Source organism: Nelusetta ayraudi, unplaced genomic scaffold (genome assembly GCF_046127955.1).
Source record: "Nelusetta ayraudi isolate G7.1 ecotype Tasmania unplaced genomic scaffold, CSIRO-AGI_Nayr_v1 ptg000022l, whole genome shotgun sequence".
Classification (NCBI taxonomy): Eukaryota; Metazoa; Chordata; class Actinopteri; order Tetraodontiformes; family Monacanthidae; genus Nelusetta; species Nelusetta ayraudi.
The window spans coordinates 4,778,522-4,802,310 of NW_027466072.1; the positions used below are offsets into that span (position 1 = coordinate 4,778,522).

General features: G+C 48.0%; 1 protein-coding gene and 1 long non-coding RNA gene across 3 annotated transcripts in view; one reads left to right on the plus strand and one right to left on the minus strand.

Moving 5' to 3' along the window:
* LOC142889464 (uncharacterized) overlaps nucleotides 1-23,789 on the minus strand; it is a 51,588-nt gene that overhangs the window by 26,752 nt on the left and 1,047 nt on the right. Inside the window, exons 2-3 of one of the 2 annotated variants that reach the window (XR_012926839.1) lie at nucleotides 7,640-7,749; nucleotides 7,094-7,213 (exon numbers count right to left, since the gene is read on the minus strand). This is a non-coding gene — a long non-coding RNA (uncharacterized LOC142889464). Of the gene's footprint in view, nucleotides 1-7,093; nucleotides 7,214-7,639; nucleotides 7,750-23,789 lie in introns of those variants that run through there. The other variant, XR_012926840.1, reaches the window with a different exon arrangement.
* Nucleotides 1,215-4,038, plus strand: LOC142889459 (zinc finger protein 503-like). The gene is made up of 2 exons (XM_076028216.1): nucleotides 1,215-1,904; nucleotides 2,411-4,038. The coding sequence occupies exons 1-2, from the start codon at nucleotides 1,662-1,664 to the stop codon at nucleotides 3,872-3,874; spliced, it is 1,707 nt and encodes a 568-aa protein (XP_075884331.1). The 5' UTR covers nucleotides 1,215-1,661; the 3' UTR covers nucleotides 3,875-4,038.

The following is a 23,789-nucleotide window of genomic DNA, read 5'->3' on the forward strand; positions in this document are numbered from 1 at the left end:
TTTTTTTTAAAAGAACATTTCGAGGCTTAATGTTTAACAGCAATGAGTTACAGCGTGGGGGTGTCGGGGGAGTAGAGATATGTGCAGCCATTTAAGGACAGAGCCGAGAATTCAGTGTATGTGTCTGTGTGAGTGTGTGTGTGCCGCGCCGAGCCATCCATCACGCACACAATAAAGGGCTTTTTGCCTGACGGTGGAAATTTATGGTCGCCCTTCTCTGCCCTAATAACTCAGCGCGCCGTGTCAGCGGCTGACAGCCGTTGCCGAAAACAGCCGCGCTGTTATCAATCAAAAAACACTTGCATATGTTTAACTTTCGCTGCGATCAGCAAGACAGTTATAGGCTATTGAGTAATAAGATAAGTGGCTCCACTTCGATGGGGGAGGGCGCAGGTTTACATGATGAATGGAGAGCAGGAGGGGGATTTTTCCTTTTATTGGAAAAAGAGAAAAAGAAAGAGATGCTGTTGGAATATCACAGAGCGCGCTGTCTGGTTTGAGCGTGGAGGAATATTAACTAGTTTTACTCAGAAAAGTGTGTGCAATAAAAAAAAAAGAAACACAACTGTGCCGAATAAAAAGATGATACATCTGCGTCCATCATCTCACGAGTCAAATCTGCAGCGGCGGCGGCAGCAGCAGCAGCAGCAGCTGACCCGGGTGTGAGTGAGAAGCAGGGGGAGATGAAGTGCTGCGGGCGGCTGACAGACAGTCAAGTGACACATGACAAGCTGCGTGATTGAGAGGAGAAAGACGCGGTGGGGAAATGTCAGACACGCCGCAGGTGACCGAAGAAGAAGAAATGCAGAATTATTAATTAGCCAGCGCTGTCTTAAATAATAATAATAATAATAATAAAAATTAAAATAATATTTTTTGTTTTATTTTCGCTGAATTAAATCACAGCAGCTGCTCGATGGTGGCGACGTTGATGCAAATATTTAGCCAGAAGCATCATGATCGGCTCGGGCGACGTGATGAAGCATTGTTCAAAATTTTTTTCTCTTTTATTTGTTTTTATTTTTTTATTTTTTTTAACAACAAAGCAAATTAATAGATGCTTTCTGGACATAAATGTGCTCGTGTCCGTCCCAGAGTCCCTGGACCCCGATGCAGTTGCGGCAAGAGCGCATGCGTCACGTGCCAATTACGCAAAGGCTGGTATAAAAACGTCGACCCGGGCGCGCTCGCCTTGTGTGTGCCTGTTAAAAACGTGATGCGGACGGGGCGTGTGTTAGAGGAGACTGTCACGGATTTGTGTGCGTGCGTGTGCGTGCGACCGGGAGGCGGCGGCAGACCGGCGGACTGCGATCCTGAGTGCGGACTAACTCGGATGCTGCTCTCCGGGAGGAGGCGGAGTGATCTCCTGCGCCCACGGCTCGCGTAAACGTCGTGCACTGCGCGCTCGGACCTGTGGCCACACTGTCAGAGCGACTGGCGGGGGATGCAGCACGCACGGATCCAGCTCTCACACTGCGCGCCTGTGCTGGGGATTTAAAACGGCTTTTTTCCCCCTCCCTCTGTCTCTCTCTGGTGAATCTCTGATTTCACCGCCCGGCTTCTTATCGGTGTTGGCTTTTTGTTGATTTTGGGAAAAGAAGACGAAGAAGGAAAACACCTCCGCACATGAATTCCTCCACCATTTCTATGAGAATTGGGTCATGATCACATCGCCCGCGGTCTCTGTCCTGAGAAATAGCACCAATCCAGCGTGGGAGAGCGGCTCGCCGGGGGAGAGGATCGGCCAGCAGTCCGTGCACCACTGCGTCTCTCCCGCAGACCCGTCTCGCCAAGCCAGCCGTCTTCCCATAAAGGTGCTGAAAATGCTGACTGCTCGGGCGGGACACCTTCTGCACCCGGAGTACCTGCAGCCTCTGCCGTCCACCCCCGTCAGTCCCATCGAGGTAAGAAACCCGGCCGGATTTTCTTCCTTACAGACCACTAAAATGAAACCACTGTTCTGAAACAGAACTGGTTTCACTTCAAAAAACATCGTTTGACCGCCTCCGAGGTGCCTTCTGCGCGTGCGATGGATGCGTAAGTAAGCAGGGATTCGTGTTTCCTGACTCCACTGGTCTCTGTCGACGCAAGAGTTTGTTTTCAACCCTTTAGCCCGTGCGTAAAAAAATCCCCAGCGGGCGCACCAGAGGTTTGGGTCAGTATGAGTTTGCGTTCCCTGCCAGTCTTTGTAATGTTGACGCGTGGCAGTTGTGCAGTTATCTCCAATCTCTTGTTTATCAGCCCGGCTGCGCCTTCTTCCCCGCCTCTTACTGTAGGGAAGTTCGTGCGCATTGCGTAACCAGGCGAAACAGTCTCCCAACACCCCGAGTGTCTGCTTGGTGTTATTTTGTGATATATTTTTCTATTGCCACTCATTTTTTTTCCTTCTCCCTCTTATGTTTCTTTAAAGCTCGATGCCAAGAAAAGTCCACTGGCCCTTTTGGCTCAGACGTGCTCGCAGATTGGCAAACCGGACCCGCCGTCCTCCTCCAAACTGTCCTCGGTGACCCAGAATGGATCCTCGGACAAGGAGACCAAGTCCGGCCCGCTGAAGATGAGCGACATCGGCGCCGAGGACAAATCCAGCTTCAAACCTTACTCCAAGACGTCGGAGAAGAAGGAGTCGAGCAGCAGCAGTAACAGCAGCAGCAGCCTCACGGGAGACAAGGCCGGTTTCCGAGTGCCTAGCGCCACCTGCCAGCCGTTCACTCCCAGGACAGGCAGCCCCAGCTCCTGCACCTCGGTGTCTCCGCTGCCGAGCGAAGGCAAAGCGGGAGACAAGGAGGAGAAAAAGGAGTGCGAGGGCAATAAGAGCGGCTCGGCGGAGGGCACCGGTGGCCACCGGATAAGTGGAATTACCCCAGATGGCAGCCAGGAGAGCACGCCCGGATCCAAGACCTCCACGTCGGACTCGACATCCGTGACTTCCACCTCTTCCTCCTCCTCCTCCTCCTCTGTCCTGGGCGCCGGGTTGGTGGCGCCCGTTTCCCCGTACAAGCCGGGCCACACCGTCTTCCCCCTGCCGCCTGCGGGCATTTCTTACCCCGCGAGTTTAGCGGGGGCCTACGCCAGCTACCCGCAGCCGTTCCTGCCCCATGGCATGACCCTGGACCCGGCCAAGTCCAGCGGCCAGCTGCTGAGCGCGCAGTTCGCCGCCGCCAGCTCGCTGGCCTGCAGCAAAGCCGGGATGAGCCCCCTGGCCGGAGCTTCCCCGCCCTCCCTCATGTCGGCCAGCCTGTGCCGGGACCCCTACTGCCTGAGCTACCACTGTACGAGCCACCTGTCCGGCTCGTCCGCCGCCAACTGCGGCCACGACTCGGCTGCCGCCGCAGCAGCAGCCGCTGCGGCGGCGGCGCTCAAGTCCGGATACCCGCTCATGTACCCGGCGCACCACCTGCACGGCGTGCACTCGTCCACACCGTCCTTCAGCGGGCACCCGCTCTACCCTTACGGCTTCGTGCTGCCCAACGACCCCCAGCCGCACGTGTGCAACTGGGTGTCGGCCAACGGACCGTGCGACAAGCGCTTCTCCAACTCGGAGGAGCTGCTCAGCCACCTGCGGACTCACACGGCCTTCGCCGGCACGGAGAAGCTCATGTCCGGCTACCCGGGCGGCTCCTCGTCGCTGGCCGCCGCCATGGCCTGTCACATGCACATGGCGCCCGGGGGCAGCCCGGCGGGCAGCCCCGGCACGCTGACCCTGCGGGGGCCGCATCCCCTCGGACTGAGCAGCCGCTACCACCCCTACTCCAAGAGCCCCCTGCCCGCGCCGGGAGCCCCGGTGCCGGTGCCGGCTGCCACGGGGGCCTACTACTCCCCGTATGCCTTGTACGGACAGAGACTGACGACAGCCTCGGCCCTGGGATACCAGTAGACACACAGAGAATTATACGTTTATAAAGAAGATTTAGTACCCAGTGAGTTTTATATTGTACTTCACCATGCAGGGACTGGATCCGTGTGGTGTGTGGGGGGGGAGGGATCGGTGTATTTATTTGCGATAGCTTCAAGCGTGAATAAAAAAATATTATAATTTAACTATGCGGAGCCTCAATGTGCATTATTTTTGAAAAATGAGAAAACAATTTTCTATTTCTGTTTTTATTGTGATGTTTTATGCGTCAAAAAGCGGCCGAATACTACTTTTATTTGTATTTCCCTTCTTTTTCTTGGTGCCCAGACGTGAGAGCCGGACGGTTGACTGAGGCTCTGAACGCCGCTGAACGACGTGACAGGATGATGGACGTGGGGGGGGGGGGGGGGGGGGGGATCAATGAGAACGGCGTCTCTCAGATTTGTCATTGATTTATCATTGCGGAGAGCCAAACTGTGGCCTTTTTATTTCCTGCGTCAGACAGCAGAGGAGCGGATTCCAGCGGCCTGCTGGCTGAATTTAGAGAGGACACCGAGGTGTCGGATTCTCTCAGGTGGAAAATATTTCACTCTAAATGTAAGAAAAATAATAATATAGCTGACATTTTCATTTTCCCACCCCTGATTTTGTTTCAAATTTACGGAGGTCTTCAGGGGCTGTTTATTTAATTTATTAATTAATTTATTAATTTACTTTTTTCTTGCGTTTTTGCATGGTGGAAGATAATTTTCTTTTGCTGGGAAAATTGAACAAATTAGAAGAGGGATTTAAAATCATTTTTCTCCACTTATTTTCGCTGATTTGTGTAATTAAGTGGCAGCCTCCAATTCACAAAACACACTTTGCATGATTTAAATTATTACGTGGAATAATTTATTTTATTTTCTTCGAGTGTGTGTGTGTGTGTGTGTGTGTGTGTGTGTGTGTGTGTGTGTGTGTGTGTGTGTGTGTGTGTGTGTGTTTTCCGACGAGTTACCACTATATCGTCATCCAACAATAACGGGGGAAAAAAAGACGATCAAAATCACAGAGCCACGTGGTCGTGGATCATGGTTTAATTAACGAAGACAAACGAGCCTCCAGGAAAAAATAGAAAGAAAAAAAACACTAAACGCAGATTTACGATGACACCAGATGTGCGTGTGTGCGTGTGTGTGTGTGTGTGTGTGTGTGTGTTGTAATGAAGCCACAGAGCATGCAGCGCAGCTCCTTTATAACTAGTGGGCTACATCGAGGCGGCAGCGTCATTTAATGCATCCGCCGTAAATCGGCCCGTTCTGCCGCAAAAAAATCACCATCATTAACGGTCACACGTCATATTCATCAAAGTCGTGCGAGAGGCCCCCCTCCCTCCACTCTCCCCCCCCCAAACAGCTCGATGACAAATGGCGGTACAAAAAAAAGGCCCCGGAATCCACAATGCAGCGCGGCGCCCACTCAGCCGCGTGCATATCATCGTCATTATTACGATTATGATCATAATTATGTTCATTATATTCAAACATCGCGTGGAGGGGAACGGACTGAACAACTCTGGAGATCGTGAATCAAGTCTTTATGGGTGACGCAACGCAGCAGCCGCACTGTAGTGTCGTAAAACTAGTCACGTTATGGCAACACGGGCTGTAAACTCGAGTGTGACGAGGAAGATTTGGACGGTGTTGTTCAAAAGACGGCGACCCTTGTATTAAAAAAAAAAAAAAAAAACATAAAAAAAACTGTATTAATTACTTCAAGATCATTAGAGTTTTAATGGATGTATTTTTTTATATGTATAAAATACCTCTTCTGAGAAAGAACTGACTATAATTAAATACATGTTGTTCGCAGAGAGGCCTGGCAGGAAAATAAGAAGGAGCTTATTGGGGAAATACCAGTTTCAGCCGATCTGTGACTCAGTTCACCCGAACAACACAATTTATCATGTAAAAAAAACAACAACAACCGGTGTCATAAACAGAGTTAAATGACAGATTGTTTTTAATGTGATGCGATTCTGTCAGCCACTCATCCACCTGCTGCTTTTGGGAAAACGTGGGAGTCATAAATGTTAAGAATACATGGCTAAAAATATAAGTGCAGCCTCATTATTGTGTGCAACACCTGAACGCCTCTGCTGGGAAATGCTGCTGCTGCTGCTGCTGCTGCTGCGGGAGCGTTTACGGTCGACATAGTTTTCAAGGTGGAAATCGGTGAAGAAGAACCTTTGAACTAGCTGCAAAGTCCCAAAATGGCTCCGTCTTCAGAGGTTTACATTTGAATCACAACACAAAAACAAAAATCTGAGCAGCTGAGTAATTTGGGATGTTTCACTGCGTGTTTCACTGCGTGTTTCATGGTGGCGAAATAAGCAAATCTACACGGCAAAAAAAAAACCCAATAGCATCAAATTGTCTCTTCACAGGTGAGTTGTTTGTGGTGGGACAAACTGCTAGCGTGTTGGTGTGTAACGCTGTACACACATTAGGTAGCTAAGCAGGAAGTGACACCATCAATTCCCAGCCTGGTCCGTTACAAATGATGACAATTTTGTTGTGCGACGGGCAATTACTCAACCACTATTCATTATTGCAGAAAATAAACCAGTTGGAAATGTAAAGGTAATCTGCAGCGCTAACAGCACACGGGGCTCCACCACAGTGGTGTAGTCTAGTTTATTCTAGTGAAGGGGAGGGCAACCTACGGCCCAGGGGTCATATGCGGCCCATTAAAGCTTTTTAATCCGGCCCGCCAAACTTAAAGAAATTCTATTAACACTAAGTAAGTAATGAAATGGCTGTATTGCCCCCTTTTTACAGTGTTTTCAGAGTCATTTCAATAAAGAGCGAAACATCCCTGGGGCTTCAAAGACACTGATTTTGTTTCCTTTTGTTCATTTTCAATTGGCATTAAAGAATGTCTTCCACATATTACATGATGGGTGAGGTGGCGGGTCACAGCACAGTCCCACCTGCTCACTCACCAGCCCCCCCCCCCCCCCCCCCCCCCACCTACAAGGCGGCCCCATCAGGGTTACAAACAGTCACTTCTGGAGGTGCAGCTGCTCGGTTAAAGGTGAAATACGTTTATTTGGCCGGGAAACGTTGGTAGACGCCGCCGCTCCCAAACACTCGATAAACGGGTTGTTGCGGTGATGAAGTTAAGGGCCGGCGTGTCAGCTGTGGCGAGGGATCTCCCCGCCCACCCCGCCACCGCCACCACCACCAACAACACCGCTGCTGCTGCTGCTGTTGCGTAAAAGAAAACCTCTGGGCTGATTTCAATAGATCTGGGCCACTCGCCTGTGTTTGTTGGCGAGGCCGCCGAGCAGATCTGTGTTTACAGACGGCAAAATGGAGACTAGAGGAAAAAGAAGAAGAAAGAAAGAAAGAAAGAGAGAGAGAGGGAGAGCGAGGGCGACCCCTCACATGTGCAGCCGAGCCCTGAAGTGTGTCTTCCATCATCCTGGGGGAAACATGCTGGTTTATGTTTGTAGCAGACGAGGCTTTTTCTTCTCCAAACAAGCCGCATATTTATCATCACTCCATCATCCACCCACACTCCCCCGCACACACCCCTACCCCCAGACACCCCCCCCCCACATCCCTCCTCCTTCTGACATGCAAAGTAAACAGCAGGAACTCAGAGTTAAAGCTGGAGAGGGTTTATACTTTTCCCTTCTGCCCAGCTGTTAACCTTTGGTGCTCGTCTTCCTCCATCAACGTAAGTGATGCGTCATTAAAAAAAAAAAAAAAAGTGAGCTTGATCTTTATTCCGTGTACTCACAATACATGGCCGCCGCTCCTTCGTTCCCAGTGGACTGGATGGAAAACAGAGAGCCGGTGAAGGGGGGGTGGGGGGGGGGTTTCTTCTCTTCTCTCTTCCTGAAGGAGAATCTGTCAACACACAAAGCAGAGGGGGTGGGCAGAGTCAAACAGTTGGGCTCTTGTCTTTCAGCGACCAACATGCCCTGTAATTTACACATAACCGACGGGGGCCATTTTTTTTCAGGTCTGTCATAACCCCACCCTCCCCCCCTTTCTTTTTCCTTCTCCCGCGGCCTCCAGAACATCTTGCGTGCAGCCGCCTGTCGTCATCGTCCTCGCTGCTGCTGCTGCTGCTGCTGCTGCTGCTGCTGCTCGTGGTCGGCCGTGATTAATGACTCGCAAGGCCTCGTTGTGCAGAGGTGGCTAATTAGCTGCAGGCCGACTGTAGAGACTCGGCACGAGAGAGGGGGAAAAAAGCCTCCTCTGATAAGCTGACCCCCCCCAACCACCACCACCACCACCTCTTGGTCCTGGCATGTGGAAGCTCTTAGCTGACAAATTTGCGAGCGGCGGGCGAACGCTGAGTAAGATGAATGGCCTGCGAGAAGCGAAAACAGCCTTTAATTCGACGCCGTTTGAGTTCACGACACAGCGGCACTGAGCCACCGCTGTGCTCGCTCACTCACTCGCTCACCGCTCCAGGAGAGGCAGCCAGAGTTTCCCCCCACAGCTGCTTTAAAATTAGGCCTGGATGTATTCATGCAGGGTTGTTTTGTGTGTGTATGTGTTTGTGTGTGTGTGTGTCGGGGGCTGGCAAACATGTGTTTGTTGCCTGTTGGAAGCCCCTCCACCAACAGAGTCTTTGGCTGGAACACAAGAAGCAGCCGACACTCTCAGAGACCAAACACAACTCTGTGGATTCACTGCTGCCCAGGGGGAAAGAGTAAAGTCTCTCAAAAGGGATTGTGAGCAAGATTTAGCAGCATCTAGTGTTAAATAAAGTGAACTGCAGCGTTGACAGCATTGGCTATAAAATAAATCAATCAGCGGTAAACACACCAAAAGCAGCCGACGTCCTCGTGGCTGGGAAAAACATTCCGTCGTCTGCGATTTCAATTTGGAAAGATATTAACTCTGCTTTCTGAGAGTCACCCGACTCTTGTTGCTTTTGTTCAGTGAGTCGCAACGTTGATGCACGATGCCTGGTCAGCACAACTGTGTTGTGTGTTGGCCCTCAACATTCCCTCTGTCTCAGTCAGCTTGAGTTTGACACTTTTACAAAAGAATTCCGTGTATAATGGTGAGATGATGATCTGCGAGAAGGCTCGAACCAGGTACAAAATAAAATGTGAGCCAACATACAACAAATAGGGAACAAAGGGGCCTTTATAGAGACGATCGCTCTCCAGCTTCGGCCTCCTGCGGTTCTCTGCAGCACAACCAAAACCCACCGCAGGCAGACGAGGGCAGATGAAGGCAGATGAAGGCAGGACACTCCCAGTCATTCAAATTAGTCAGATGACACAACCGTCAGTTTGCAGCCTCCCGTGACAGCAGACACCACCCCGCCCCCCCCCTTCCTACCCCTCCCTCCCTTTACAGGAGCAGAAACGCTTTCAGTGTGCGACAAAAGGGAAACGAGTGCGTGTGTGCATTTGTGTCTTTTTGTTTTGTTTTATTTTTTTATTTGGCAGACCTGTCTGTCAGCTGGCTCTCAAGTCATAACAAATCACCGCCACTCAGCTGAGGCTGAACACTCGGGGGTGGGGGTTGGGGGGTGGGGGGTTGGGAGGGCTCGGCGCTGGAAGACGGATGACCCGCGGGCCTTTGAAGTGCTCCGGCGGGTTCAGATGGCTCGGCGGCGGCGCTGACAGAGAAGTACACACAGCCCGAGCCACCAATAATGAGAACATTAAACATTCCAGCCACCTGACAGGCTGACAAAAGCAGGCCGGCCGCGCATCAATCATCCGCCCAGACGTAACCTTGACAATTAGTCCTCTCTGATACGGCCGCTGACCCCCGGCTCGGCTCGGCTCGGCTCGGCTCAGACACTCCACTGCACTGACACTCCACTCCACTCCACTCCACTCGCAGAGGAGGAAAAAAATAAATTAAGCAAAACAAAAAAAGATGTAATTCCTTAATCCTGATTGATAAAGGCTAAGACGTAGCGAGGGAGGACGGCGCGTGTCAGTTTTGGAGAAAATGACGGATTGGAAATCAGCCGGCGAGCTCTTTGTAAGGTAACGGCTCTCTGAGGATGGGAGGAGGAGGAGGAAATAAATAAACAAATACATGGAAAAAAAAATGTTCATTTATTCAGCCTCTGCAGACATTTTTCTGTAAAAAAAATAAATATATATATATAAAAAAAAGAGAGCAGCAAAATGCATCATCCGGCATACGTTTATGGCTCTGCTCCGCTCAGACACGACTTTTAACGACGCCCCGCAGCCATTTGGAAGCTATAGAAATACTTGCAGCGCAGCCAAGATCTCCAGTTTTTTTGGGATAGAAGTCGGGGTAACGAGGCCGCTGCTGACATCTGTATCTGTGTAAACATGTGCTAAATGTCAAGTCCGCTATTAAAGAAAAGCAAAAAAAAAACCTCCATAAATCACGGCTCGCAAAAAGAGTCGAGTCATTAACACGGGAATAAAAGATTTTGCCTTCGTCCTTTTTTTTTTCCTCATTAGCCTGACTCTTGCCCCGCCCCACACCCCTCCCACCCTCTATCCCTCCAGACTAAAAACTAGTTGACCTCACTGGCCCTCTCAAAAAAAAAAAAAACGATAAAGAAAAGCAGGAGGCCATGTTGTCATCACTCCATTCACTGTCTGTCCAGCGAGCAAAGATGACAAATGAGCTGTTTGAGTGAACGTTTCCCCTTCGCCCTCCCCCTTGCACCTGTACCCCCCCGACGCCCCCAACTCCCGTCTACCCCCCCCCAAAAAAAAACAAAACAAACAACAGCAACAACAACACAGCGCCGTCAACAGACGGAATAGACGCACAAACGGGCGCCAGCTTCAAAACGACCGCGTGTGCAAATCTCGCAAACGAGACGAGGAGGCAGTAAATGTTTACGCCGCCGAGTACCTGAGCCCCCCACCCCCCAACCCACACCACCCCCACCCCCTGAGGATGATAAATGGCTCCGTTAACCCGGTGGGACCGCGGAGCCGAAACGAGGACGGAGCTAATTGCCGTGCGAAATACTTTGGCAGGAGCAAAGGGAAAAAGGAAAAAGGAAAAAAAAAAAAAAGCCTGTGTGCCATCGCCAAGAAACAGAGAAATGAAGAAAAAAAAAAAAAAGGCCCTTCAGTCGCTCGACTCCTCGCCGGCTTTCGCTTACAAGAATTCAATCTGTGCTCATAAATCAGCGGCTGCTTACAGCTGAAACTGCCCTCAGTCATCGAGACTCAGCCGACTGAGTGACACGTTCCATCCGGACTGCATTAGGCTGCCGGTTCAAACCGAGCTCCGCTCGCTGGGACTCTTCCACCGTCTCCAAAATACTCCCAGGAAAGCAGGAGCAGATGGAGAAGGAGGAGGAGGAGGATCGTCATCATCATCATCATCATCACAGACAAAGAGCTGAGCTCACACAGGACGGTGAAAGTCGGGGGAACAAAGACGAAGTCAGATGCTGTCGGAGGGAACGACTGGGGTCAATCGGAGGAATCCAGAGTTTTCTGATGATGAAAAAAAGAAGAAGGAAAAAAAAACGCCCTCTGTGGGAGATGAAACTCCAACTGGAAACCGCCGTCCACGGCGCATCAGTCATCACTGCAGCCGACAGCAGGAGCTGAGATGTGATCTCAGTCCGTCTCACCCCCCTCACGCTGCACCCCAAAAGCATAAATCAGTGACATCCAGAGAAGGTCCAGTCTGAGTGCATCAGGACCAGTGCAGAAAACAAGTGAGGAGGCAGCTGTGGCAGCAAAGGTCAGGAGGTCAGCGACGGGCTGAAGATGTTGGAGGGGGAGGTTCCTCCAGACCGCAGCTAACTGCTCTTCACTTGGCCTCTGGCCATCACTAAAAATCATTTCATGCATTATTGTGTTATTTTCAGCCAAGGACTCGGCGAGGCTCGGAGACGGCGGCGTGAATCGCTCCAAAGCGACGCTAATTTCCGTCACGACAAACATGATGTTTGCAGCCGCAACGAGGCCGATAAACACGGTTATGCAAATTCATTTTTCCGGTAGTGATGGCAGCGAGAAACCAGACGAGTCCACCAGCAGCTACGCTGACGACTGCTTTTGAAACTATCCAACTAGAAAAAAAAATCAGAAAATTAAAAAGAAAAATAAAAAAATAAAAACTTTTTCAGAAGATAAGCCACTGCATTTCATTTACTACAGTTTAGGGTAAGTTTAACGTTAATCATTAACGTTAATTAGGTAAAGACGTTGTCTTTACTAAAATGGTCCTTTCACATAAACTATACTCAAAGGAACTGCTTTCATTTTTTCAGTCATGATGGATCTAATTTAGGCAAAATCTGCTTGATCCTTTGCATTGATCATTTGCCAACAGCTGTTTGGAATCTTGCCTCCTAAATAAAATAAATAAATAAATCCTGACAACCATCACACACACTGCCAAAGATTTGTAGTCATGAGCCAGTATGATTTATCTCTAGACGTCTTCTCTTTCCCAAAGACGAGCAACTGGCTGCTGCGAACTTTGGATTTTTACGATTCCCAAACTGCAGCCTCGGCCCCGCAGCTGGATCGCACAGATTCCAGCTCCGAGATCCGTTTCATCCATTCAGCCATCGTCCATTAATCCATTAAAGTCTTAATATTGTTTTGAAACAAGAGGTTTTGAAACCATTTTCAATCATCAGACCAAATGGACATTAAGCTCCATTTATTTCATTTACTTGAAATATAGACCAACAACATGTTTAACCACTTAACAAAGATTGTGTGAATGAAAAACAATGAAAGTATGAATTCAGTGTTTCTTTCTGCATTGACAGTCAGTCATTTTTAGTCATTTTGCAACATTCTTTACAGTCCCTGGTGGCCAAACAATAGAATACAAGTTTTTCAAAGTTCCGTGTTGGCTTCTTGTTAGAAACCGGAAGCCCCATCCATCATTTTATACAGTCAGCAAACAGCAGAAACAACTCATCAGTCCCAAAGTTGACTGAATAAGAGTTTCTTCACCAAAACTGCTTCCATTCAACGTTTTGCCCATTAACTCTGATTCCAAAAAGATAAAAGCCACCTCAAGCACAGTGTGCAAACTTTTATTTTTCATTTTTTTGTGTAATTGTGCTGTAAATTTCCCAATGTGATAATGTGGAAAACTCAACCATTGACCATCATGACTATTACATGTTTGCGGAGAGTTTTCAGTCAGTTTGGCCTTCAAATGTCTGGTGGTGGTAGTGGTGGGGGATGGGGTGGTGGTGGGGATGGTTGGGGGGGGGGTTAAAGTAATGACCCAGCGTTTTTAATTCTGGCTGTGTGGGGCAAACAGCTGGTTATTGTTTGCTCCTCAGCGGTCTAACTATCAGCACAATTAGACCTTGGGCATTCTTTCCCTGTAATCTGTAATAAAGCCCACAACATCAAACATCAAAGCGGAGTCACTGCAGGTTTCACGAGTACGCAGTCGGACGCACGAGCATTTCATGGGGCCGATTTATGGAGCTCCATGAATTGGAGTGCTTGTTTTTGATTGATACACCTATGGACTCTTTACCTCTAAATGGATTCCTTATGCTGGCTTTTTTTTATTTTTTTCTCCATCAGGCAGAACTATGAGAAATTCCCACCTGCACCATAACATGATCTGCGATTGTATTGTTTTTACGAGGGAAGCTGGACGGCATGACTCATTTTAATTCAATTAAATGAAGCGGGAGGCACAATCTGTTTTTCATGTTCTCTGGCAGCAGCAGAAAACACCTGCCCCGTCCTCACAGCTCGTATATCAGCAGCGAGCGGCCCGAGCAGATGTCGCAGGGTCGGAATTTTAACGGCGCTCGATATTTTATCGGAGGGGCTCACAAGGTGGCGACAAGAGTCGTGTCGTCTCTCAGGACGCTGCAGGAATCCGGAAACACCCCCACCTCCAATCTGTTGGCCTCTAAATCAGGGCTGTCACAGTTTGGACCTGTAAGATTGTGTAAACTTGGTTGCGCATAAAGAAACCGTAAAGTGATCGTCACTGTGTTTGATTGTTGTTTACTTCAAGTCTCAAATACTGGACATGCCATGATGAAAAAGTATATATACAAACATGTACCCCATGGCTCAGGGATCAAACTTTAAAGAGGTAAGTGACAATCAGAAATAAGCAACAAACAAGTTGTTACATCATCCTTTGTTCAAAAATTTAATTGGACCAACTTCCTCTTGTTTCAATTCTTTTCACTTCGGAAGAAAAATACAAAACTTGATGCAATGTGGAAACACTGGACTCTAGCGGTCCTCACGATGTGGGTCACAAGGTCAATATGTATTGTATTAGATGTAGTTCCCGGTCAGGCAGTGCAACCGGGATAGAATTTGCTTAAAAATATTTTAAAGTTCTGTTGAGTTTCCATTAAGTGATCCGGTGCCGATAAACGAGGTTGTGTGAAGCTCAGTATTAAAATTCACTGATCGACTTTAACTCCAAGACAATCACGCTGCACCTGTTAAGCTCCAAGCTACCACAGTGGCACCAACGATTAGCAGGTATGTCAACTGCTGTGAACGTCAGTGCTGTTGGAACAAAACACTGAACTCAACGTTCACACTGGGGGGGGAGACAGAAGAAAAAACAACCTTTCATTTTTGCGTTCACTGCACTTATCACTCAGGGAGATCAAAGCCGGGCGCTAAAAGACCTCTGCAGTCGCGCCGCGTCGCCTGCCCGCATCTCGCATCGTCGCAAAGCCCCACAACAAAGAGCGACGCCCCGAGTTAGCATCCATCAAAACGGAGCCTTTTATGGCCCATCAAAAGACAATGCGGCGTGCAGCGGCGGCGGAAAGTGACGGCAAATACTCCAGACGCAGATTAAACAGCGGCGAAGACGAGCGAGAGACATAATGTTTGGAGTAATTTGAGGGAATCGGCCGTCATGACTCCACTTTATGAAGGGAAAGGACGCACGGGTGCAGGCGCCTCAGTTCACTGCGGGTGTTTTGAAGTATAGCTTTCATACGGCCGTGTAGCCGGAGCGCTAACGCTAACGTCGCCCAAACGGCTTTAAGGCCTCGGTGCTGAGGGACATAAAACTCAAAAGATGTTGCATTTGTTCCGTCTGTGAGGAGGAAAGTGCTACTGGCAATGCAAGACGTCTCCGTGAAGCGCAGACTCGCAAACCATCGGCGGCCCAGAGGAAAGTTCCACCAGGAACACGTCACCTGGTGCAAAGACACCCGACAGGCTTCAGGGTCCAAGTCCAAACCAGATCAGACCAATTTAGAACAGTCCAATTCAGACCAGACCAGTCCAGTCCAAACCAGTCCAGACCAGTGCAGACCAGTGCAGTCCAATCCAGACCAGTCCAGACCAGTCCAAACCAGAGTCTCTGGAGACACCAGACAGTCAGAACTGACAGCCAACATTTTAACAGTTTAAGAAGTGTCAGCTGTGGATTTTATATTTCATTAATTTTTAACAAGAAAAACTTTTGTGAGCAAACACTTGCAGGCGCTGCATCTAAAAATAATAATATAAAACAAAACACAGAACACATTTTAAAGTGGAGGACTGTTGAACCAAAGACTGCACTTATTCAGTTTCTGGCCCCTTGACAAAACCTTCCTCGTAAAAACTCACTTGCGCAAGTTTTGCACGCAAGCAGGCGAAACCTTGTGAGGTGAACCTGTAGTTTGCTCTGCCGCAAGCAGGTGAACATTTTGTGCGAACGCCTAAGCATGTTTTTCCTCACAGCATACAAACAAGCTCTGCAATGTTCAAAGTCTGTACCCGTCACCCAACTACAGGAAGCTAGCTCGAAGTCTCAAGCCTCTGAGTGACCGTACCACTAGAGGGCGACAAAGAGAACACATTATGGGAGGAGGCGGGAAAGAAAAACAGGGACCAGATGTGTTGGGGTTTTTTTCAATCTGCAATTGAGATCAGGAAGAGACCTGCCCCTACTTGCCTCTGATTGGACACTACTCCTTGCCTCTAAACGGTATCCGCTGCTAGCTGTTTGCCAAGCCTCTTCCCTCTGCTGGGAAAACTGCATTAAAATACTTCTAATTAGATCGTCCTCAGTAAATTATTCACGACATTATCTCCATTTGGGCCCCCCCCCCTTCCAATCCACTGGGGAGTAATTGAAAATACTTAATTAACAAGTTCATTAAAAGCCTCCTTGAATAATGTGCAATTGTTGCTTTTCTTCTGTCAGCCATGTAATTGTGGTAATTTATGTTTATCCATGGGGGGTGGGGGGGATATTTTTTTCAGTAAAATAAATAAAAATACAGTTCCGGCGATATCACCTGAACACAGCACTTTGGCCGTGAAGAGAAGGCATTATTCAGAATAAATGGATTATCCAGGAAGGAGTAAAGGAGGAGGGTGCAGCATAAATGACTCAATAAAACTGTTTAGCAGGCAGCCGGCCAGCGGCGGCAGACATGATTAATCGCACACATTCCAAGATTGGATTTATTTTGTCTTTTATTTCTCCTCTAATGACTCGAGGCAAACACGGCTCCTAATATATGGCCGGGGCTCCCAGATTACAGGTGACTAATGAGGATTCAAAAACAGCCCTTATCTACATTAATGTCCCTTTTATTTGAAAAGTCAATACTGGGCCCATCGCCTGCGCATTTGTGTGTGTGTGTGTGTGTGTGTGTGTGCGTGTGTGTGTGTGAGAGAGAGAGAGAGAGGGAGAGGAATATCACAGTGACAGTGATCCATCATAATCCTGCCAATTAAAGAGCTTTTGGAGCACATTACTGTTGGCCGCCATTCACACCGGCACACTGGTGCATCGTTGGATTTATAATATTTCCACCACTCTGGGTATTACTCACTGGAATAGCTACAAGATTCTCACCCCACCCCCCACCCCATTTACCAACCCGTCTACTTATCAGTTTATTTACAATCCACACACACACACATACACACACACACACACACTGGCATGAATTATTAAAAGGCTCCCAGAGTATTTTACCGCCTCTTTCACGCCCCCCCCCCCCCCCACCCCGCAGAGGATCGATGTTGTGCGTTTGTTGCTTAAATGAAGCCATACTTTACATGTTGCCACTTTCCAAAGTGGTTTTCGCTCGAGTACACTGCACATTTTCTCCTCCCTTTTTTTTTCTTTATTTTTTTGTGTGTGGTCGTAGTCAACGTGGTCGTCGTCGTCGTCCTGAAGGGTTCTCATGGGTCGCCGCACGAGGCAATGGCTCACGTGAAATGAAAGAGTCCAACTCGGTAATGAGCCCAGAGATTCATAAATCCATAAAGGGAATCAATTCGCCCTTGTGTCGTGCCAGCAGCGTGGATGTCGGCAGCCGCTTTAAATCACGGCGGCGGGCTAATGTACAATAAACTGCAGCTTACGCTGAGCCGGAGTGCGTCGCTGATGCGCGGGAGCGAGACGGACGGCGTTCATTACGCGGCTGAAAACAGGTATGAAGAGGGAACGGTGACGGTGGCGCGGAGAGTCGAACCCGAGGCGGCACCGTGTTGTTCTTTCCGCCGATGATTTAGCGGCGCCGAGCGCGGCCCGACGGCACCCCGGAGACAACTTTATTTTCATGTTTGCCAATCTTCCCCTGTACCTGCCCGAGGAGGCCATAAATACACTTTTATGCCTCCCAGAGAAATGCTTAAAGAAGCAGTTTGTCCAAGTCCGCCGCCCAACTCGCACGGCAATATCCCTGATTGATGACGGCAGCAAAGTTTGGAAGACGCCCCAGAGAGCGTTGCCGTCTCATTTGTTTGGGAGTTTTACATTTTAACGTAATTCCTGCCCGCCCGCCCGTCTGCGTTTATGCGCCTCCTGGACTCTGCGGCTCCGCAGACTTTTCCTGCTGCGGTTCACTAATGAGGCTGATCGGCAGCCGGCGACTAGCCGGCTTTTAGTCAAGACGAAACATAGCGGAGGTCGTTCTGGGGGTTAGAATGACTCTCAAAAAGGTCTCTGGTCCCTTTGGTGCTCTTGCAACAAGAGCCAAAAAAAAGGTCTTCGTTTTTTTTGTTTTATTTAAAAATTCATTTTTTTGTCATATTAATGAAAGAGGATTCACGCCGTCGTTGCAGAAACGCTGCCATTTTGCACAAAAACTCAGCGGGAGCTCTTCTTGCTGCTGTTAAGCTAATGCTAAAGAACAATTTTTTGAACGTTACATGGCTCCAGGAAGAAGCAGAGGTGAACAACGGCAGCAGCAGACGATAGAGGACATCAGGAATGACTGTCAGCTGGTCTTGGCTAATAAAAACTTAGACCAAGACAAACTACCTGTATTTCCAATACAGTTTTTCGCAAAATAAAAGCTTAAGTTCTAAAATTTCAACAAAGTACAATTGCGATTTGCAGGTGTTTCCATTGAATGGCGTGAAGCGCATAAGCTGTAAAACTCGTAAAATCCCGGGGGGCAAGATTTGACTGGGATGACCTTCGCTTTTCTTTGTTTACGTTTGTTTGCTGTCAAGAATGATACGTTATATTTTTCTTTTTGATGACTTGTAAAAAATATTCCGTCTCCTCCTCCGTCCAAAGATAATGCGCCATTTTCTCTTGAAGTCAACTGGTCACGTGACCCCATATGTGACGTCCGCTGACGTGTAAATGCGAAAAAAAAAAGTGCTTCATGACCCTTTTTGCGATAAACTTGTATATCGATACGTCTGGAAAAACCACCTCATGAGAGCGTAAAAAGCCTTTAGTGATATCTGAGAGGTCTTTCAATGGAAACGCAGCCACTGAACCTGATGCAGCTCATCACAGCAGGTCACTCCACAAACCTGTTTACATCCAACATTTTCAAAACGTTTCAGAAAACACTAAAATGACCTTGATCCAGCTCATCAGGGTTTTTTTTCCTGCAGATTCAAGACTGATTGCAGCCCAGATTAAAATGCGAACCTTCCCTGGGATGTTGGTATCTAAGGGAAATGAAGACTGTGACTGTGGATCAGCACGACGTCACCATCAAGTCTGATGCACAACATTGTGAGGTCCGAGTGCAAAATAAAACACAGCTGGACTGAACACAGCCAACGCTCTCTGCTGCCTGGGCCAGGCCCCGAATGATATACGATTCTGAGGTGAGACAGGTGGCGCTGCTGCAGCCCCACTCAGCTGCTCAACACTCACTGCTGGCATTCATCTCCATCTTTGCATCTTACACCCAATAAAAAAAAAATCAATGTTTTTTCCAGGGAAGATAAATCCTTGTTGCAGAAAATATCAGTTTCAATACTTTGCCATTGAGTTTTACAGTCTGTCTTTAGTTTGATTTGCTTTGAAGCAAACCAGTGGCCAACTTCATTTGACTGTCTTGTCTCTGATGGCACATAAGTACCACAGTAGTTTGTACACCAGGCTTGTTAGATTAGATTAGATTAGATTTAACTTTATTGATCCCAAATTGGGAAACTACACTGTTGCAGCAGTCAAAAAACAATACAAAAAGCGAAAATAGAAAAAAAAATATATACAGTAGTTTTCAGTTTACAGTTTACAGTTGGTCAAACTATACAGCAGTAACAAGATATACAATAAAATATAAGGAATCAAATCGATCTACTTACAACAAGCCGGGGGGGGGGGGGGGGGGGCGGAGTTGTACAGAGTGATGGGTCTCAGAGGGAAAGATCTTCTGAAGCGATCCTTTGGACAACGCAGCTGCCTCAGTCTTTTGGAGAAGACGCTCCCAATTATGGCGCAGTGACACTTCTGTCTCAAAACGTGACGTGTTGGCTGAGGTAGCGTATAGCACCTCATGTCACATCGTAGTTAAAACACCTAAACAAAAACCTAAATGAAAGCAGAGCACGAAAGTGCATCACAAGAACAACAACTAGCAGCAGCTCAAGTCATGACAGTCTGACCTTAAGAGCTGTGAGACTGTCAGACTTATCTTGTCTTGTCTCATTCCACATCTGTTTAAAAAAATGTTATGGTTTACAAGAGAGAGGATTTTTTTTTAATTCACATGGCAATTATTTATAATACCACAAAAAATGATTCCTGGGCAGATGTGCCATCTAACACTACATAATTGCGATTCGATATTCTTTGCAATCACTAAACAATTTGATCAAATTCTTACAACATTACGACGACTATTCTAGCACTGGAATTGCAAGGTAGCAGCATGGCAAGCAGCAGAACAGAACAGCGAGACAACTACTGGCCGGGAGGTAGAACTGCGAAGATTGAAGTAAAAAAAAAAAAATAAGAAGAAGAAATGTACAAAGACTAACACGTCAGAAACTGTTTGGAGTTCTGAGCCGTTTAGCCGAGAAGGTCTCGGTGCAGCGCGGCGCTTAGCGTCACATTACAGCGCTTGCCGCTTCCTCCGGTCGATAGCGAGATGATTGGCTGGCGGTGGCACGTCTCGTTAGCACAACACACTGCCGCCTGACATTTATCGTAGCTGCGGGGTCGCCAGCTCGGAGCCAAAACGGCAAATGAATCATTAAGACGCGAGCGGCTCGAGTGTTTTCATGCTGAAACCCAGCGACTAAGTCGCGGAGGCCGAGCCGAGCGTCACGCGCCGAGAGGGCCGGCGTGTTCGCAACAATGGCCACGTTAACGAGCGTTTGTGGCGGTTGTAATCTCCCATTAGCGCCGCAAGGACGGCGGCTGTCTTGCTGCTTTGTCAGGAGGAGGAAACAATCGCTGCCATTTAGACCGCCGACACAAACAGCTGGATTCGGACGAAAACTAGCGTTGACCTGATTGTCATGCTGCAGCACAGTTACTGTGATTTCTTTCTGTCGACATGAAGGCTTTTTCACCGTCAAAAGGAAATGAAATGAGATTACATTAATCTGAGAAGCGCACAATCTGCACATCGGGGAAACAAACCTAATGGCTCCAGTTTCCACTCTCAAGCTCAAAGCAAATAGGATGCTCAATAAAAAAAAAAAAGATAAAAGAACACCGCACTGGGTCAGCTTGTCCCCTCAGAAGAAGGAGGGGGTGAAAAAAATCAATAGCTAGAGGACAAAGAAGCTGCGGCCGTCACTTAATTCTCTTATCAGGGTGATTTAGGGGACGGGGATAATGTTAAATAACTGTAAATCCTTATCTTTGACTTTGCGGGTGGTTTATGGCAGTTTCAACAGCAGCTCGGAGACACAACGTCCACACCTCCAGCAGGGGCGTCGCGATTTATGGCTTTATTACTCTTTGTCCAAAGAAGAGCAGGGAATCAGATAATTGAAGGGCGGGAGAGATAGAAGAGGTGGAGGACAGAGGACGTTTACACTCTTCTTCGTCTTCTTCGTCTTCTTCTTCTTCGTCTTCTTGTAATGTTAAAAATCAATCATCTTCTTTATGCATATCTTTTTTTTAATGAAACCAGCCAGATCCTATTTACTGATTCCCCCCAACCCACCTCATAGGTCAACGGGGGGGGAAAGGGGAGGGTGGGGGGGGGTCAGGCGGAGGTCACCAGGAGGTTCTCCGAATCGGAGGAGTCATGAGTTTGCACTCGTGCCGGCGCTCGTCCATCCCCGCACTCGGTGACAACAAGCCCATTGTCCCGCCGCGATAAGGCTTCAGTGTGCGCCCTGATGGGAATTACGCAGGGCCATAAGTCACAGAGAAATTGGGCCGACGGCGGATCAATAGATAGCGGCGAGGCCTCCGGGACGGCCGCTAAAGAGGACGCCTTTGTTTGCCTGCCGCTGGACAGACGTCCAGCACGCGGTCGGCTGGCAATTAGCCGTCCGACACAGCGACGCACTGGTCTCACAGGGAGCTCGGCTTCACCCGGCCGACCCCGGCATCTCACACACAGTGGTTTGACATTTTGAGAGTTCATCCAACCAGGCTGCCGACACCTCAGTTTTAAAGAGGCATTTTCCTCCAGTCGGTGGCGTGGATTCAGGTTTGGGTGCTTGAAGTCGTGGAGATTTCAGGCAGATTTTCCTTCACAGAGTTGCATTTTGAGTCCAAGGACAGTGTGAACTGCCGGTCAAAGTGCGTAAAATGCACCGGAGCACAAAAGGAATGAATCTTACAACTAGCTTCAGAGCCAAACAAAAGCAAATACTGATACTCTTTGGTCAGCAGACTGTATAGTACAAGAAGCAGCAAGTTGGGAACTTTGGGAGAGCCTTCATATGTTGTAAATTTTCACAAGCTTTTAAAAACCTGACTGGAAAAATGTAATTTTCTCTCAAACAGTAATGGTAGTGGTAGTAGTGGAAGTAGAAGTTGTAATAACAATAGTTATAATTTTCAAAAGAATGGCAAATTCAACACACTCAGATGTGTCAGCCAGTACAAAAAAGTTACACAATTTGAAAAACTATAATGAAATAAACTTCATAAAAATTAAGAAATTACATTTCAAAAATATGTATAACTTGGTGCATGGAACGTACAAAATAATTCAGGAAAGATTTCTAAGAAAAATCTGCCTTGAACTTTTTGAGATAGGTTTTTATCATCTTCTGGCCCCTTTCACTCACTGCTTGCATCATGTGGAGTTTTTTTTCTCTCTTTCTTCATTAACTGTGGAAAACACACACACACACACACACACACACACACACACACACACACACACACACACACACACACGCAGACACACACAGAGTGAGCTGTGCGATTACACTTGCCCTGCAGCGGCACACTGGAGCCAGAGAATGGAAACGCATTAACCCTAATCTTTACAGCGTTCACAATGATTAGTCACAACATGTGACAAGTCCGATAACACGGATCTCCCCCCCAGCCCCCAGTCCCACCTCATCCCCCCTACATCCCCTTAACCCCCCACCCCTTTAACTTCTGACGGCAAATGCATATTGTGGCCATCACTCTGAGGCATTCCCACTTAAACGCACAGATAATGTGTTGTTGCGCCGCATTATTCCCGCCCCTGTAACAAGGCCCCAGCCGAGCAGGCGACAGCGCTGCCGATAAACTAAAGATATTAATTAGTATATCGCCGCTCCGGCACATGCATTTTCACTACCAATAAATTCCGAGCCGTCGGGCAGCGATTTAATTATGAATTATTTAAATGGCTGCCATGAAACATTTACGTCTATGCATTTTATTGGCTTAATGGGAAAGCGGGATGTATGATGGCGACAGAGACTCTGTCACACACACACACACACACACACACACACACACACACACACACACACACACACACACACACCAGTGGTGACGGCGCAGCCTCCGGAAGACCGCAGCCGCTTGATCACCTCGGCTTTGCGTCGGCACGCCAATGAATTATAGAGCGCAGATGTTGTTTAATGGCTATTAAAAGGTCATGTTTACCCATCGGTGCCGCAGTTCGCGCCACGTCCATTAGGGAGCGACCAGGCCACTGCATTATACATCCTCTTAACAAAACTCCTGCAAGTCACGGCCACACAGGAGGATGCGTGTTTCTGATTTGTCTTTATGGAGAAAAGATTTTAGATTGATTTCTGGGAGAGGGGGAAGGATTCAAGTCGGATGTGTAAATAATAATAACCTAAACTTTGACGAGAGCTGGAATGAAAAAACAAAAGACCAACAAACAGCTGGTATCATGGGAGGACGGCAAGGATAATAAAAGCAAAATACCTAAACTAACTCGTGTTTGAGAAGGCATTGGACATATTGATCAATAAAAAAAGGCTTTTGGATTCATGTGCTCGAATCAAACTGCATAGAGACGCTTCATTAGGTGAAAGCTGGCCAACACAAACAGCTAATCAGCCAATCGCATTGCAAAATAAAATAAAAAAAACGGATGCCATTAAAGGCACATAGACTTTCTTGAAGTTCAAACTGAGCATCGCTACAGGGAAGAAATTGGATTTTCACATCACAGTCATCTCTAGGGTTCGCAGGGCATGGTCCCCAAAAGAGAAAATTGTGATCTCGGAGGTCAAAGGTCAGTCAATGGGAACCGACTGGATGGAGGGCAGAAAAGCAACGGGATCTCAAACAGCCATCGGTGCCAACAAGAATCTGCAGGATGACATCTGTGAAGG

Excerpts from the sequence above, each read along its gene's own strand:
- LOC142889459 (XM_076028216.1), top strand. The coding sequence starts at position 1,662 with ATGATCACATCGCCCGCGGTCTCTGTCCTGAGAAATAGCACCAATCCA. Across the intron at positions 1,905-2,410 it reads CCCCCGTCAGTCCCATCGAG|CTCGATGCCAAGAAAAGTCC; the intron begins GTAAGAAACCCG and ends GTTTCTTTAAAG.